Source organism: Sylvia atricapilla, chromosome 8, assembly GCF_009819655.1.
Source record: "Sylvia atricapilla isolate bSylAtr1 chromosome 8, bSylAtr1.pri, whole genome shotgun sequence".
Classification (NCBI taxonomy): domain Eukaryota; kingdom Metazoa; phylum Chordata; class Aves; order Passeriformes; family Sylviidae; genus Sylvia; species Sylvia atricapilla.
Window position 1 is genome coordinate 14,028,727 of NC_089147.1, and position 17,606 is coordinate 14,046,332.

Consider the following 17,606-nt stretch of genomic DNA (forward strand, 5'->3'; position numbering starts at 1 on the left):
GTACTGGGAGAGGGAAGTACCTGCAGGTGGGATTCCCTGTGGTCACACTCGAGGGACCCTATGTGCAAGGAATATGGTCCCACTTTACAGGTGCCACTCTGCACACCAGACTAGGCTTGCTCTGTCAGAGATCAGCCTTGTTATGCTGCAGGGTCCTGCCACACACAGGCACAGAAGGATTAGGCAGGTCACTGCATGCCCTGGACATGCCCCAGGGGGAGGACATGACAGGAAAGGAGGGTGGGGAGCAGGAGAAGGAAAGCTGCGGGGTTCCAAGGGGAACATTACTCCACATCCCTGTCAGCAGATTATGGGCAGCTTCTCCTAAACCAGTAGAGAGAGACATGGACATTTCAAAAGTGACTTGTTCCTTGCTTTAGATGTGTTGAGCTCAGGGGAAACAAAGTGCCCTTCAGAGTGGCAACCACACCTGGGCTGCAGAGAGCCTGGAGTACTCGCCCAGCCTCCCCAGCTTCCTCTGCAGTACCAGAGGCAGGTGCTGGCCTCAGGAGCCTGTTACATCCAACAAAATCCCCCACACCCCAGTGGCACGTTCAAATTCACCCACTGCAACACGTGAATGCTCTGCAGCATTCAGATATGGACCTATGGCCCTGGAGAAGGACACAGCCACCTGCCTGCTGCTCAGTGTTTTGGCCAGATACAAGTGCTGATGAGAGGTGCTATGGGATCCTTGGATGAAGAGGTGGGGGGGAGCAGCGCCCCTGGAAAGAGAGCCTGTTTGTGGCTAGGGAGGAGCAGCCCCTGTGAGGCAGGAGGTGACATGGGACGAGTGATAACATTTGAAAGTCTTTTGTGGCAGGGGTGGAAGGAAGGAGAGCAGGATGAGGCCCCATGTGTCAGACATAGCTCAGCCCAATGACCAGGCACACAAGGCTGAGAAGAGCAGTTCTATCCCGTGGATCCCCAAGGGAATGTGGCCTGGGCAGGTCTGTGCTCCAGAGACTGACATAGAGGCTGGGACAGTTACCCCTCACAAGGCAAATCATGCACTGCAGAGCTCCAGTGACATGTCCACACTGCACCTGTGGTGCTCTAAGCACATCCCTGAACTCCCCGAGATGATTCTACAGTCCGTCTGGAAGCCAGAAGAAGAGGCACAGTAAGTGGCAGCACCCGAAGTGACTCTGGGGTTCCTGAACAGAGGGTACCAAACAGGGCGAGGCCAAGCCCTGCACACACTGGCATCCCTTGCCTTTCTGGAGAGCCAGGCTGGAGCCCGTGAGCCAAGTTTGGCTCCCTCACATTTTCTGGGTGATTTTCTATGTGCCAGCTTTGGAGAGTAGCACGAGCCTAGGCACAAGCACTGACTCAGATACCATGCCCTGTTGCCATGCCAGGAAGCTGCAGGACAGCTCATGGTGCCCATCCCTCCTTTCACACCCGATAAGTTATTTTTTTCGTCCTCCCTGTGCCCACCACGTGTGCGTGCCACTGCCACCAGTCCCACACGAGGTTGGGCTCAAAGGAACAACATTGTAGTGTTACACAGGCACCTCAGGCAAAGGGAAGGCTCAGAGCCAGGGGACGGGCGAGCCGCTGCGCCCACAACAGCTCTGCCCCTGCTTTCCGGGAAGTGCGGGGACACGCGGGTCGGCCGCGCACACGTGCATACCGGAGCCGGCGGGGCGGGCCCGTGGAACCGCGGGAAAATGCGCGCCTGCCCCGCCCCCAGGGGGCGCCTCCCGCTAGTCCCGCCCGCGCCGCCCCTTCCACCGCCCGCCGCGGGGCTGGGCCGACTCTCCTCATCCCCGCCCGCCGCAACCATGGCGGCGAAGCCCGGGGGTCTGCCCGCCCTCAAGATGGCCGCCCGCGCACCCGAGACCGGGCGCCCCCTCAGGCCGGTGCCCGTCTCTCAGCGCTCGGCCAGCGGCTAAAGGGTGCATTCCCGGCGTGCCGCGCGCGGGCGGGGCCGCGCGGGGGTCGCCGGGAGCTGTAGTGCGGGGCTGGTAGTGGTCACGTGGAGCATTCGGCAGTGGCCGCGCTGGGAGCAGAGGCGCCAAGATGGCTGCGCGGCGGGGCGGAGCGGTGCCCGCCGCCAGCCGGGCCGGGGCCGGTGCCGCTGCCGCCGCGGCCGTTCCACGGGGCCTGGCGAGCGGCGGAGCCCTGCACGAGCCGCCTCTCCGCGCCGGCAGCCCCCTGCAGGTAAGGGGCGGCGGGGCGCGGCGGGCCGCGCCGTGACACGTGGAGGCCGGGGCGGCTCCCGCGGCGGCAGCACCACGTGTGCCGGGAGCGGGCCCGCCGCACTGGCGGCGGGCGGGGGGCGCAGCGCGGGTTGGCGGCGCCTGCACTGGTCCCTGCGTGGGACGCCCTTTCTATGGATGCGGGAATGGGGTGCCCGGAGCTCTCCTGCTGGTGCGGAATGTCCGCGCGGAGAGATTATGGGGCTAGGGAGGGGCGCACCACGGCCACGGGAGCCGGCGGGACGGGTGGCTTGGTGTCCCCTGCGGGAGGTGACACCACGGCCTTGGGTAGTGGGGACAGGGGGTTGCCTCTCGCTCCATTCCCCCGCGGTCCTTCCATCCCGGCGCCGCTCTCTTGCCACCTGCGGCCGCGGGGAGCTGGGGCTGGCGTGGTTTGGGACACCGTGCCCCACCAGTTTTGGTGGCAGGAACTCCGCGTGCAGAACATAGTCTAGGCCGGGAGGAAGGTTCCACGAGCCGTACCAGGAACTTATGCACGGGAAGCGGAGCCTTACGTCGTAGCAAGAGGCTCCCGCGCCAGGGCAGGTGTGGGATGCGGCGCTGCCGTTGTCACCGGCCCCGCTTGGGCCCTTGCCGGGCCTGGGCTGGGTGCGGATGCTGCTGTCTGGACTGGGAGCGCGGGGATGCAGCACGCCAGGAGGGGACGTGGGGGCATCTGCCTTGTGCGTTTGTCGGGATTTTTGGGGGGAAGCCCTAGGCTTCTGCCTCCGCCAGGGTCCTCCTGCGTGGCCGAGGAGCTGCGGGGGAGACCGAACCCCATCCCGACCCCTGGCTGGGGGACGCCAGCCCCATGTCGCCCCTCCCCGACGCGAGCAGAAGTGGGCTGCATATGGAGAAAGAGAGATGTGTTCCCGCTTGATGTCCTCCGAAAGCAGCAGAGGAATCCACGGATTCCTCTGGTTGTGCCGTACTGGCCGGGCGGAGCCCCCCGCCTTCCCGGAGTCACCCCGCGCCCTTGCCGGTAGCTCCGTCGCTGTAAGAGCAGTCTTGGCAGCCAGGCGGGGACCATGGCCGCCCTGTGCTCGGGGCGTAGCCGCAGCACGCCGGGCACACGTGTCACCAGCAGCCTGCGGGGGCCTCCGTTGTCCCTTCCGGGAACCAGAGCAGCGAGCGCAGTGTACCCTGCCCTGGGTGGGTGCTGGAAGAGCTGGTGGCCACGCTTAGACTGTGTCCATTGCAAGCAGTGAGCTCCAGTCCCAGTACCCCGCGTGCCCAAAGCCCACTCTGCGGCTGTGGGCATCCTCCCTTCTCCCCGGCAGTGCTGGTTGCTTGGGCACAGCGTGGCCAGAGCCGAAGCCTGTCCTTGAACATTCCCGTGACCCTCTTCCCTGCAGCGCTGCTGTAAAGCAAACACAGGGAGGTGTGAAGGAGGCATGGGGGGGTTCCCCCCTGCCCTCCGGGCTAGGAGTGACAGGGGTCTCTGGTAGAGAGGAGAGCGGGCAGGGACGCTGGAGCAGGCTGGGCTGGTTCATATCCCCGCCCCGACGCACAAGCGATGCTCAAGTGATGAGGGCTGCAGGAGGTGCCCGTCCCCAGGTGGATCAAAGGGAGTCCTGGGGGAACACAGCCCAGGCCGGTGACTCACGGCTGTGGGACTCCTTGTTGCAAGGCGCTGAGTCAAGGGAGTCGAGGAACGCATGGGAGATTGCCTGCCCTCCCTGCCTCCCTCCTGCCCGGGCTGCGGCCAGGAGCCACAGGAAGAAGCCATTTGAGTGGGAGGGTTTTACTTCCCGCCCTCCTAATGTCCAGCGCTGGTCACAGCTGGAAACCTCTTAGTACATGCTTTCTTTGGGGAGACCCAGCCCTGTGGTCAGATCGGCAGGGCTGTGCAGCCCTGGAGTGTCCTCCGTATCCCTTTGCCATCTACAGACAGATGGGTCAGAACGTCCCCGGGTCCCTGGGCTGCTGATGCTCCATCCTGCTGGTTCCTTCGGTGGCCCGGGTGCCTCTGCCTGCCGTCACCGCTGACTCAGGGTTGCACGCCGGGGCTGGGCGTGTGAGCCTGGATATCCTCCCAGTATCTGCGTGAGGATTGGCCGGGAATGGCAGCCAGGCTGCGCCTAGAGGGCTGCCAGCAGTTCTGCACTGCTCTCTGACCAGCAGCCAGCACTGGCAAGGGAAGGGACTGGGATGCTGAGCAGGAAAACTGCTGTAAAACAGCTCCATAGCCTGATCTGCATGGTGCGGTGGAGTGGTGTCCTGGTGTCACTGGTGGGCTCCACTTCCAGGCAGAGGGCCCTGGGAGAGGCTGATCTGGGCTGGCACTGCTGGGCTGCCTGCTGAGCCCCAAACCACTGCAGACTCCTGGTCTTTAGGGCTGTCATGTCACAGACTGGGGGAATTTGAGATGGGTAGCTTCAGGGCATTGCTGTGGCTGTCCTGGCTTTGATTCCCAGCCTGGTCTTGGGGTGCCTGTGTTCTGGGGTGGTACAGGGCTCCTGGATGTGCTGTGGGCAGCGGTGCCTGCTTTGTCTTATTGGAGCAAGTCTCTGAAGAATCCCAGAGACCAGGGATTTGGGTGTGTGGCTTTGGTGCTGTTGTATTTTAGAAACACCTATTTCATGAAATGCCTGCTGTCTCTGGTGCAGTTTACTGCTTGCTAGAAGAGGATTTTCTAAGTATTAGCAGGTTCTCTCTAGGGACAAGGTACATTTTGTTCTGCATGGGCACAGCCTCACGCAAGCTGTGGTACCTACATGAAAAACAGGTGAACTGCATCAGATGTGCATCCTGCAAGGTTCAGCTGTGTTCTTACCCTACTGGTGCTGCTCCAAGGGCAGGAAGATGGGCTGAAGCCTGCTCCCAGCTGTCTTTGGGTGGGAGGTGTACTCTCCCAGGGCTCTGTCCTTGGTGCCCTTATCTTTCCAGCCTCCATTATCTTTCTGCCTAAGCCCATCTACAAATAGGAATTTGTATCCTGTCTCCTGCCGGTGACAAGCCTGCTGCTGCTGCTCTGCTCTGTATGTCTTATGGTTCTACTCAACTGGGGCTGCAGCCCCTGCCCTTGCCCAGCATCTGGCTTTTCCTGGCCATCCTGCAGGATGGCCCTGGGGTGCAGTGCAAATCACTTTTTGAAGTTTCTCAGAATTACCCAAGCATCCCTAGAGGTGGCTGGGGGACTGGAAAGGATGTGGGGTTGGGAATTTGAAGGAGGAAGAGTAACAAACTGGTTTGGTTCTGGATGACAAGCACAGACTATGTCCTCTTGTAGCCCGCAGCAGAGGTATTGGGGTAGGGCTCTGGCAGTTGCAGCTGGCTGCACCCCTCTTGCTGACTCCTGCACTTTTGTTATGAATTTCATAATGGTTTTGGGCTTATCTGAAGCGCCAACAGGCGGAATTCGAGGAGCACGTGACAGTCCATGAGGTGGCGGGAGCTAGCCTGTTCCCTCCCTGTCCTGCACAACCTGTGTGTGATGTTGGGTAGAGCCTGGTGTTTTATCCATTCATCTGTCCCAGTCATGCAGCTGCAGAGTGAATCAGGCAGAAATTTTTGTTGTGGAAGCATCCTGGGTAATTGGAAGGGTCTTGGGGCTGAAAGCAGCACAGGGTTTTGTGCAGTGGAGTTTCCTGAAAGCAAGGAGGAAGGTGCCCTGTGCCACCTTCTGACCTGTAGCTGTGTCCCACCTGCTTCCCCTGCATGTTCGGGGTGCTGAGGGTGCCCACCCACTGTTTGCAGCCCAAGCTGTCAGGAGCCCATGTGTGCTGAGGGAAATCAGTGCTGGCAGCAGGGCTGTGCAAAGTGTTTACCTGGCTCCCCATGCTCCTCAACAGTGCTTTTCCCTCGAGGAGGATGACCTGAACTTAACATCATTGGATGCAGAAACCATCTTAGAAGCTGAAGAGATCCTGGGGACAATGCAGAACTATATCGACTCCTCTGTGATCTCCATCATTGAGGATCTTTCTCTGAGTGAGGTGGGAGCTCACACACAGATGTGGGATGTGGCAGCCAGGCTGGCCTTGACTGCGGCATGGGTGGGGGTGGTGGCAGTGTCCTCCATATCCAGGTCTTATGGCTGTATCCCATTGCCCTCTGAGACTGTCCCTACCCTTGCAGCAGAGCAAGGCCTGTTTGGATGCACAGAACGAGCTGTCCCTGCTGACTGCCATCACAGAGATCCTGGACAGCACAGATGATGAGACCCTGTCCCCCTTTGACACCATCATGGATGCAGAGCTGCTGACCTCACCTCGTGAGCGGGAGAATCCTTCGGTAAGTTGGGGGACAGATGCAGCCTGACCCCAGAGCCTGTGGTAAGATGCTCGGGCAGGGCTTTGCCAGGTCCTAGTGTGAGGGTGCCCTGAAATAGTAGGACCCTGGTCCCCTGTACCCTGAGATATACTCTCATGACGGTTCCAACATGAGAGAAGCGCTCTGGAGGGCCATGCCTTCGCCTTGGGTCTTTATATAGAGCCAGAGATGTACTAGAGGCTTTGAGGAGCAGCACATCCCCAATGGGAGCTGCCTGTGTGCAGTGTGAGTGAAACAGGGCTGTTTGCTCTTAGACTTTATGGGGTGAAGTGCGTGGGCACTGTGGGGCTGGGGGTGGCCTGTCCTCTCCAGCAGCACAGACCTGCCGCTGTCTCATCTTCTGTCCATCTTTCCAGTTTCAGAAGTTTCTTGCCTTATCCCGCCCATTGCTGGAGTGCGAGAGCCCTACCATGGAACAGCCTAAGGCTCTCAGGCCTCTCAGCAGCAGCAGCAGTGTCTCTGTGATTGGGAAGGTGAGCAGCTGAGCACAGGAAGCTAAAGCAGCAGTGTTGGGGTGGTGCTGGGATACCTGTCCCTGCTGCAGCCCCCAGTCCCAGCCTTCCTTCCTGGCACAGGCATCCTTTTCCAGAAGTGATGCTTTTGCAAGGCACCAGTGGCAGTGGGAGCAGGGTCTGCCTCAGGTGGTGAGCACCAGGGACTGGAGATGCTCCCATAGGAGCGTTGGATTTCCAGCTCTGTTGTGTTTTACTGGGTGGGTCAAATGTGTCCCAGCTTTTTGTCTGTCGTGGGGCTTGGCTGTGGAGTTGCAGCAGACCCAGTTGGCTGTCCTAGGGGAATGCTGCTAGAAGCCCAGGAACTGATGTTTGCTGTGGTCCCCCTTCCCAGACTGACACGGATGTGGCCTGGGACCGTGCTGCTCATGGCCTCGAGGACCCGATGCTGCCAAAGAAGCAAGTCTGCAGCACCCCGAGGGTGGAGCGGAAGGTGGGCTGGCACCGAGCCCGAGAGCAGCCCCTGCCGCAGCGCAGTGATGGGGAGGAAGAAGAGGAGGAGGCTGCCTTGAGCCTGGAGCTGGACAGCAGCATGGGGGCTGTGGATTTCTGTGTGAGTGAGGCTGGGGCGGTGCTGGAGGAGCATGAAGACCCCTGCATCATCAACACAAGTGACGTATCCCTGAGTGAGCTGGTGAAGTCTATGCACCCCTACTGCCTGCCCACCTTCACTGTGTGCCTGGATCCTGACGCTGAGCCTGTGGCCAGGGAACTTCTGAGCAGTCCTGTCTTGCTGGAAATTGTGCCTGGAGAAGGAGAGAGTGTGGAGATTCCTGTTGTCCTGCAGCCCTTGACTCCCAGCTCCCCTGACCTGAAGCCCCAGCTTCTGGGAGTGGAGGAGAGTACCAGGGAGTCAATACCAGAAGATCAAGGGGAGCTACCAGGAGCTGCAACCCAGGAAAATAGTGTGGAAGGGGAGGAGGAAAAACTGCCTGAGAAGGAGCCTTCATGCACTACCCCAGAGGCCACCTCCCCACTGGAGACAGCGGCACCTGGAGCCTTAGGTCCCAACAGCAGCTCCTCACACAGCACAGAGGCCCCAGCAGGTGGAAAACGTGAATGCTCTGAGAAGGGACGGGGCCGTGAGAGAGCAAGGAAGAGTAGGAAAAAGAAAGCAGGGGAGGACCAAAGCAAGCAGGCCAGGTCTGGCAGGGACTGTGTACACCACCACCTCCGTTCCATTGGCTCTGGACAGCCCCATGTGCAGCCAGCCATCAGCCGGCAGCGGGCAGAGTGTCCCTCTGTTCAGGTCTCAGACTTCCTGGCACAGCAGCTGGAACGAGCCCGGAAAGAGGGGCAGATGGAACTGCATGCTGATCGGGCACCACGGCCCCGGGGCAGGCCTCGGAGCACAGCAGGGTCCTTCCTGCCCAAGAAAGTGAAGCAGGAGCTGCAGAAGGCACCAGCACCAGAAACTGTGAATGTGGCCGTGGACAAGAACAAGACTCCGATGCTTCTGGAGAAGACCGCACCAAGTGTGGAGGGGCAGTCAGCAGCTGCCTGTTCCAGCCTGACAGACCAGGCTGAGGGCCAGGGGGATGCACAGCCATCTGCCGAACAGAGCAGTGGGGTCTTGGAGGCTGCCTCTCAGCTCCCGGAGCAAGGTGTTGGGCCAGAGCCTGCCCAGAGCCTGCCGGTGGCAGAGCCGAGTGAGGGCCTGCCTAAGGAAGCCAAACCCAAGGCCCTGAGCCTGCATGAGTACCGCATCCGCATGTTGCACCGTCAACCCAGCACAGGTGGCAGCCAGGAAGGCAAGAAGCAAGTGGCCAGCAAGTGGCCCAGTGTCCCTGAGCCTCCAACAGAGCTGGCGGAGATCCCCTGCCTGGTGTCACCCATGCACTCCACCACTGAGGCAGATGGTGCTCAGAAGGGAGCAGACAAACCCACCAGCCCTGCTGCTGTCCCTCCTCCTGCTAGCAAAGCTCCCACTGCTCTGACTTCAGCCCCAACACCTGCCACAGCTCCACCACCCCCATCAACACCAATGCCTTTTGTCGCACCAAACGTGCCCCCAGCTGCTGGGGTGGCCCCCACTGGGATGCCACCAGCCTCTGCCGGTGCTTATGCCCTTTACCCACCAGTGCCTTCCTGGCCTTGCTTCAGCCCGCAGCCCATGGCCTGCCATGGCTTGCCTCCACCACCCAGTGCCAGCTCCTGCAGTACTTATCACATGGTGCCCGCCGTCCCACCTCCAGCCATGGCCTGGCCCCCTCCACCTGTGCCACCCCTGCCTCCATTTGGCCCTGGTGGCCCCTATGCCCCAGTTGGGTGGGCACCACCATCCTACTGGCCAGGAATCCCAATGCCACCTCCGGTGCCTTCCCTTGCCTATAGGGACCCCGGAGCAGCAGTGCAGGCCACCACCACCTTCCCAGCTGGCAGCCACTCTGGCACAGCCCTTCTGCACGGGCAGCCTCCTGCCACCCCTGTACTCAGCTGCCCAGAGCCACCAGCTTTCCCTGCCCAGTCGCCTGCTGCCCTGACCAGTGAGATGGGGGCTGCAGGTGGCTTAGCCAGGCCAGCGACTGGCATGGTGTCAGGCCCCAGGAGGCGGGCACGGCTGGCAGGAGAGAGCTCTCTCTCCAAGGCCCCACTGTCTCCAGCCCCAGCCCAGCCCCTGCCAGCCCCCTCAGCTGCCACTGCCCAGCCCAGCAGGGTCTCTCCTGCAGTGCCAGTCCCCCAGGCTGTCCCCACCCAGTCTCTGGAGGAGCCCCAAGCTGCAACTCCCAATCAGCTCTCGAAGGACCCCCCAGCTGCCATCTGCCCAGCAGAGGTGTCTCTTGCCCCTGTTGGGGAGTCCCCTGGCACCCCTGCCATGGAAAAGGCTGTAGAGTCAGGCAAGGAGGCAGTGGAGAAAGTCCTGTTGGAGCCCAAGGCAGCTGCTGGACAGGAGTTGCCTGGCCAAAAATCCACCTCCCAGGTTGTGGCACCGCCAACAAAGGCAGGTCGAGAGAGCAGCCTTCCCACTAAGACACCCACTGCGCGGCCATGGAGGCATCAGCCACTCCTCAGCCAAGCCCAGCCCAGTGACAGCAGCAAGGACATTGTGCAGGCCTTCATCAGCGAGATCGGTGAGTGGCAGGGCTGCAGGATGCTGGGTTGAGTGTCAGCAGCCAGCACGGCTGCAGTGCTGCCAGCAACCTGGGTAGCAGGACCGGTTCCTGGCACTTCTGGAGGCGAGGGTGGCAAAGCTATACCCACAGGCTTGCAGTCTCTTCCCAGTACTCTGCTAGGATGTTGTCTACAATGGATGGTCTGGGCTGACTGTCCCGAAACCCTTCCGTTCTGAGACTGCAGAGCTGGGTGCTCCTGTCCTTGCTGTGGACAGTAACAGAAGTGTTGCAGGCTCTGTTACTGCTTTTCCTCCCCAGTGCTTACTCCACCATCCAGGGAGGGTGATGCAGGGGGGAATGGGGTTGGGATGCATCACTGCGGTGCTGAGAGAATTCTAGCTGATCTGACTTGCTGCACTTTCTCCCTGGCCCAGGGATCGAAGCCACCGACCTGTCCAGCCTGCTGGAGCAGTTTGAGAAGTCTGAAGGTGCGGATCTGGCATTCCATCCCCCACAGGGCTCCCTCCATGCCTTGCTGGCCTCCCTGGGCTGTCCATGTTCCCTGTGTCAGGGTGGTAGTGGGAGGGCTCTGAATCTGGTGCCTGTGGGTTCATGTTACTCTGCCCAGGTGTTTTATTCTGGGGCTGTCTCTGTCTCCATCTCCTTGGCCTGTGGAAACACCTGGGAGTCCCTATGGCAACCAAAGGGGTGGTGAAGAGTCTGGGAGGGAAAAAGGATGTGCAGCTCCTATCTTCAGGGAGTTGAGTTTCAAGTGCTGTGAAACGTCCTCCAAGCTTGTTTTGGGTGCTTTGTGGACTCTGTCCTTCAACCCCACTTGTTGCCACTCTCACCTATCTATTCTCTTTTCAGCCAAGAAGGAGGAAACTCCTGTACAGCCCCTTGAGGAAAGGCAGCTAATAGGGAGCTCTGGGTAGGTATCAAGACCTTGGCAGCTGGAGCCCAGCGTGGCTCCCAGCAGAGCAAGGGCACAGGGCAGCTTTCAGTCCTGGCAGGGATTGAAATGTGCTCGGGCTGTGTCCATTGGCCCGGGAGAGGCTGAGCTTGTCACTGGACTGGGACAGAGCTGGCACTGAGGGGGAAAAATTGGGAGAAGCAGTAGTGGGCATGACCAGGCTGTGCAAGCTTTTTCCTTGCAGCTCTGTTGGACCCTCTGTCCTCGTGAACTGACCAGTGGGGCAGATTGAGTGGGTGCCCCAGGTGTGGGGAGTGGGGGTGGGCTTTGCCTGCTGTGTTTGACAAAGCTGCTTTCCCATTCTCAGGCCTGAGACTCAGCGGGATGCACCAACCCAGCAGGACAAGAAGGCCCCAGATGGTCTGCAGGCATCTGAGCTGGCTAATGTGGCAGGTAATAAATAAATTAGGGCGAGGTAGAGTAGTCTACCATGTTGTGTATTTGAGGGGACACCTTGGGGAGTGAGGGGAGCTGGGATGCGAGGGAGCCCCAGCTGGGTGAATTGAAGCAAAGGGCTGCTCTTGTAAGCATTCTGTTGCTCTCCCAGGCCTCACGCCCCCAGCGACACCTCCTCACCAGCTCTGGAAGCCTTTGCCTGCTGTCTCACTGCTGGCCAAGACCAAGTCACCTGTGTCTGTGCCCCAGGAAGGGCCCCAGAAGACGACCAAGCTGATGAAAGCCAAGCCACTGCCCCTAAACAAGATCCAGATGAAGAGCATGGTGCCATCCCCTACCAGCACAGCCCCCAGCCACGTCTGCTCGGGGGACCATGACTACTGCATCCTAGGAACACCGCGGCCAGAGAACAGCAATATCCCTGGCACACAGCCCGCTGCCAGAGGTGGCTCCCGCTGGAATGTCAAACACCACCGGGACATCACTATCAAACCCATCTCCTCCTTCACCAAACGGACGCTGGACCAACCTGAGCCCACCCCACCAGCCCCTAACACCACCATGGGGCACAGCCAGGAGCCCTTGGGGATGGCCTGCCAAGCTCCCCTGGATTATCGGACTACCATCCCCAACAAGGCCACCACTGTGTGCAGCAGTCCCCCCACCTCAGTGCTCCTGTCTCCAGCTGCATCCCCCTGCCGGGACCAGGAGGTGCGGACTCCCAGTGCCCAGCCCAGCCATGCTGCTGCCAAGCGGTCCCTGCGCTGCTACCGGAGACCGCAGGACTCACCCAGCCCCTCTGCTGACAGCTGGAGGGCTGGCCGGAGTCGTGCCAGCCGTTCCTTCAGCTCCAGTTCGGATGGAGCTAGCGAGTCGTCTTCGTCTTCATCCTCGTCCTCCCGGTCACGGTCACGGTCACTCTCCCCGCCCCCCAAGCGGTGGCGAAGGTAAGCAGTGGCTTGTTGCTTGCACTTGGAGCAGTTGTCCGGTGTCTTTTGCCAGTGCTTAGACACATCTTTATGGTCCTACTAGATGGCTGGATTTGATCTTTTTGTCCTTGTGGCCCTTCTGAAAAGATGTTTGGCTCACAGAGGGTGGGGGAGCTGCAGCAACATTCTGCCCATCCATTTCTGGCTGAAGCCCACATCTGAGCCAATGTGCCTGCAAAGCCACCATTGAGCCAGACTTCCTTACTCCTTCTGGAACACCCAGTCCATGTTACAAGTCCTTGGCTGCATCTTTAGTTTTGAATGCTTTTTCTGGAGTATTACTGCAGATGTTCATATTTGTTCTATAGGGCTGCTGCAGCCCTTGGTGTAGAAATGAGAGAAGCTGCAGTGGAGCTCTCCAGGGAGCTGCTGGAGGCATTCAGGAATAAAACCTGTCTGGCTTGGCTGCCTCAGGGGCTCCCTGTTCTCCTTATGCAGTTGGCTGTGTGTGTAGGAAAGTGGGACAGCTAGGTCTCTGTGGGATGCATTTCTTTTGGAGTCCTTTGGAGTGATGTGCAGCCTGTCCCAGCTGGGCTGGGAGTCACTGGAACTGGTAAAGGGGTTCTCTTTCTGTCATTCTCTTGGTGTCAGCCAGTTCTGGAGACATCCCTGGGCATGAGAAGTCTGTCCAACCAAGACCACTTCCATTCATGGCTAGTAAATGCAGAGACTGGAGCTGAAAAGGGCAGATATAAAAGTGCCATGTTCCATGGATGTGCAGATTGGGGATTGTCAAGTAACATGTCTGGCTTGGCTTTCCAGCATATCAGCTGGCCTTGTGTTGGAAAATGTCTCCATGTACTGTGCCATCCTGACTTGCTGTCCTCCAGATATGTGGCAGAGGCAGGCAGCACATCCTGCCAGGCATGGGTTTGCCTATGGCAGGGACCACCTATGGCCAGCATGTCTGGAGAGGGACTGTGCTCCTGGCTGGAGGCAACACAGCTTAATCCCAGATGTGTTTTGGTCTTGCTGTCCTTAAGCTTTCTCTGGCCTTGCTGGAGCTCTTGCAGTCTCTGTTCACATGGCAGATGAGCACAACGTGGATATAGTGTTGTCCTATGCATTGCGTGGGCCTCAGCACAGAACTCCCAGCCCTTTCTGGGCCCTCCCAGGCACAGCCCTGTGCTTCAGTTCCCTCATGACTATTCATTGCTCTTGAGAAGCTGTGCCTTCTGTGAGCCTGCTCTCTTTTCTCTGTGGCATTTGGAGCCAAATGAAGCAACATTTCTGTAGTGTTGTTGCTGCCCTGGCAATCTTGATCAGAGGCTTCCCCATCCTGGGGATGTGTCCTGTCCAAGTGGGATGCTGGATACCATGGAGATGATTGAGGTTTTTTCTGCTTTGGAGCCTCATGATGCTGGACAAAGGCAGGGCTCAGCTGTATCTCTCCTTCCCCCAGGTACCGCTCAAGATGTTCCCACAGCTCCTCCTCTCGCTCCAGCTGTGGGTCATGTGGCAGGTTCCGGGACAGGTCCTCTTCCTCATCATCAGCATCCTCCTACTCATCCAGGTCCACGTCTCGCAGCCAGTCCCGCTCTCCCTCGCCTCGTAGGAGGAGTAGCAGGTGGAGAAGGTGAGCGCGGCCACCCTGCAGGGGTGTGAGCTCTCCCCAGCCCATCTCCCAGCCTCTTTGTGGAGGAGGGGTGGACCCACTCCTTCAAGGTCTCCCTTATGTTTGGAATCAGTCTTCTGACACCCCCCATGATTCTGTAGCTCATGTGTCTGGTTTGTGCCCTGACAGATACAGTTATGATGCACAGGACCACTACCAAAGGCAGAGGATCCTCCAGAAGGAACGTGCAATAGTGAGTAATGGAGGGCTGGGAATCTGGGGCTGGAAATTTGGGTGTCCACAGACCTTCTGTCGCTTCAGAAAGCCACGGGGATGCAGCCTTGCCAGCAGCATTGCTGGGAGGCCCTGGCCAGGGCACAGTGTGGTGGGAGGCCATGCAGGGAGGGTGCTCTGTGCAAGAGGTCCTGCTCATGGATGAGGCATCCCTACCCGCAGGAGGAGCGGCGAGTTGTGTTTATTGGCAAGATCCCCAGCAGGATGACACGGTCAGAGCTGCGGCACCGCTTCTCTGTGTTTGGGGACATTGAGGAGTGTACCCTGCATTTCCGCTCCGAAGGGTAAGAGCTGTGGGAAGATGGGTCAGTCCCTTCTCAAGGATGACTTCTCTTGGCCCTTTTCCTATTTCTCAAGGGGATGTTGCAGACCAAGGGGGAACAGACATAACTGTTGCTGCTGATCTCCTCCAATGTCAGGGATAACTATGGCTTTGTCACCTACCGCTATGCTGAAGAAGCCTTCGCTGCCATCGAGAGTGGACACAAGCTGCGGCGCCCAGACGAGCAGCCCTTCGATCTGTGCTTTGGTGGCCGCAGGCAGTTCTGCAGGAGGAACTACGCTGACTTGGGTGAGTTGTGCAACCTCCAAGTTAGGGGTTGGCCTCCCTGGGTCCTTCTCTTCTTTCCAGAGGTCTAGGAGTCCCCATACTTGGGGTCAGTTGTGGTTGGCAGCAGAGCCACATCCAGGAATGGTCCTGCCCTGAAGGGAGGTTGAACGGGGACTCCCTGTCTCTTCAGTACTGTGTTGGAGGCCAGCCCAGCTCTGGTCTAGAGGCTGGCAGGTGCAACGAGATAAGTTTGCTTCGGGAATCGCCAGAATGGTGCCAGTGTTTCCATAGGCTCAAGACAGCCTCTCCCCATCTCTTCCAGATTCAAACCGGGAGGATTTTGACCCAGCTCCTGTCAAGAGCAAGTTTGACTCCCTGGACTTCGACACTCTGCTGCAGCAGGCACAGCGCAGCCTGCGGAGGTAGCGGCAGGCAAGGCGGAGCACCCGCCCCCACTTTTATACTCAAATACAAAAGGCAAAAAAGTATGGAGAGAGATGAGGTTTTTAATAAAATGAAAAAGGAAAAAAATTTGTTTTATAACCAGTATTTAAGGAGGATGGGTCATTGGCCTTCAACTAGAGCAGTCCAGGCAAGTGGCAACCCTGGGCTTGCCTCAGACTTATAATAAATGCGGATGCCCAAGCAGCAACACTGCCTTGTTTCCTCCTTTGTGTGGGCTATTCCGAGGTGTGGCGTCAGGCTGTGCCTCCCTCAAGATGCCAGGGACTCTGCCTCTGGTATGGCCCCATGAAATGTTGCACAGGTCCTGGACTGGGCACAGGAGTGGGATGTCTGGGGAGAATGGGGCAGGACTGCGGTCACTGAGTGTATGACTGTCACGCAGTCTGCAGTGGCCTGGCACGGGGTGAATGCCTCTCTGAGGACTCCTGTGACAATCTCTCAGGTTCTGCTGGCTGCAGAACCCCGAGGCTCCCAGCCGTTTTGGGGCCACCTGCACCTCCCGCGCTGGCCACGGCGGGGCAGTGCAAGATCCTCCAGTGCCGCTCCGGGCAGTGGGCTGGGAACGGGCTGTAGCCCTCGCGCAGGGCTCTGCTCTCTCCGAGCCCACTAACCCATGTACATGTCCCTTTCGAGCCTGCTCCTTGGTATTGCTCTGGCTCGCTGGAAGGAGAGGGGTGACATCTCATTTCTGGGTTTCCCCCGTAGGAGAGGTGTTCGTGTGACTGCAGAAAGATTACAGCTGTCTGCAATGGGATGATGCGGCAGGAAAGGATGGCCAGTGGCAGGGAGGGATGGATAGATGAGCCTCTCTAGGCCCTCTCAGTGCATTGCAGCTCACAGAGGAGGGGAGCGATTGCAGGCAGCCTGCAAGGGTGCATACTTGGGCCTGCTGCCAAGCATCTTTCTTGCTCTTGTGCTTGCAGTCAGAGGAACAGCCAGTCTTGGACTGCTCCTGGGCTGGGACAAGCTTGGGGGGGTCCCTTGCAGTTGGGGGTGCTAACTGGAAACCCCAAGATGACATTGGTTACCTGTACCCTGGTTAGAGAAGCCTGCAGCTGCCCAAATGAGCAGTGCAGAGCTGGGAGGGTGTGGAGGGAAGTGATGAGCAGGAGATGGACCCCCCATGCCAATTCCAGGATTTTTCATGGTGTTTGGGGCGGGAGAGAGCTGGTCAAAGTCCCTTCAGATCCCTTACTTGGTGGAGACAGCACCCACTCTAATAGTGTGAGAGCAGGAAGGGGAATAGGGGCAATAAACCCAGTGTGGGGAGATTCAGCCAAGTTGATGCTGATGTTGCCGCTTGGATCGTGTTCAAGGCTCTGAGCCCTTTGTGGCTGTGTCTGGATGTATTGCAGCACTGTTGTGGTCTGACACTGTAGCTGGAACCCACCTCTTCTGTCACTGCTACCCTAGATGGAGTGAGGTGCTCCTGCTTCTGCCTGCACACCAGGTGACTTGTGCTGCCCCACGGCTCAGCCCAGGGAGGCCTCTGCAGTACCCAGGGATGTGGAATACAGTAAGGCTACCTGCAGCCGGGCCCTGAGTGAGCTGCCGCCCTTGTCCTCTCCTGCCTGGCCCTGGACTTTACGCAAGGGAGGGTCCAAGGAGGGAGCTGCAGGCAAGGGTGTGAGTGGGATGGGGGAGGCAGGCAGGGGCCATTAATCAGTAATGCAGTTCTTCCAGGGACATCAAAGGAGGGAGTGACAGCCAGGGCCCTGTTGGGTCTTGTGGGGAGGATGTGTGTCCCTTTCTGTGAGTTCATGCAAAGCGCTGTGGCTGCAGCAGACCTGCAGCCCCTCTCCTGCCCAGAGCTGCTGGGCTGAGGGTGGTACTGACCAGCATCTCTCTGGTCTTAGAGCTGCCATAGCAGTAGTGAGTGCATGTGGATCCAAGCAAGTATTACAGGGAGAGCATCTGTTAAGCCAGCTACAAAAACACTTCTAGCTGTTGGGTGATTCAGGCCTGAAGAAGGCCTTGTGTGCCTTAGAGTTGGGCTTGTTCTGCAAATACATTAAGTGATCTGAAAGTTTCTTTACAGCCTTTTCTTGAAACTGTGGGCAGCTGAAGAGGCAGGCAGGAGCAGGTAGTGTTATAGGCGAGGTGGAGCTGGGCACAGGGGCTGTCTGTTGTCAGCAACCCCAGGAACCTCCGGGCATATGCTATTCCATGGACCTTAAGTGTGTGCACTTGGGCAGCCCAGTGAGTACAGCATCACCCCAAATATGTGTGCTGCTGACTGTTGCATGAACAAAGCTGTGTTCTTGTGTTGCTACGGCTGGGCTGCACATGGTCCCCTCTCCCATCACTGCTCCTGAGGGTGAGGAAAGGCAGGGAGTGTGA

General features: G+C 58.9%; 1 protein-coding gene across 1 annotated transcript; it reads left to right on the forward strand.

The window, feature by feature from the left end:
* The first annotated feature begins 1,991 nt into the window (after positions 1–1,991).
* Positions 1,992–15,453, forward strand: PPRC1 (PPARG related coactivator 1). The gene is made up of 14 exons (XM_066323705.1): positions 1,992–2,166; positions 5,999–6,142; positions 6,285–6,440; positions 6,836–6,952; positions 7,326–10,062; positions 10,479–10,532; positions 10,915–10,975; positions 11,325–11,410; positions 11,565–12,360; positions 13,805–13,978; positions 14,147–14,210; positions 14,414–14,535; positions 14,671–14,822; positions 15,124–15,453. The coding sequence occupies exons 1-14, from the start codon at positions 2,026–2,028 to the stop codon at positions 15,225–15,227; spliced, it is 4,908 nt and encodes a 1,635-aa protein (XP_066179802.1). The 5' UTR covers positions 1,992–2,025; the 3' UTR covers positions 15,228–15,453.
* Positions 15,454–17,606: the final 2,153 nt, after the last annotated feature.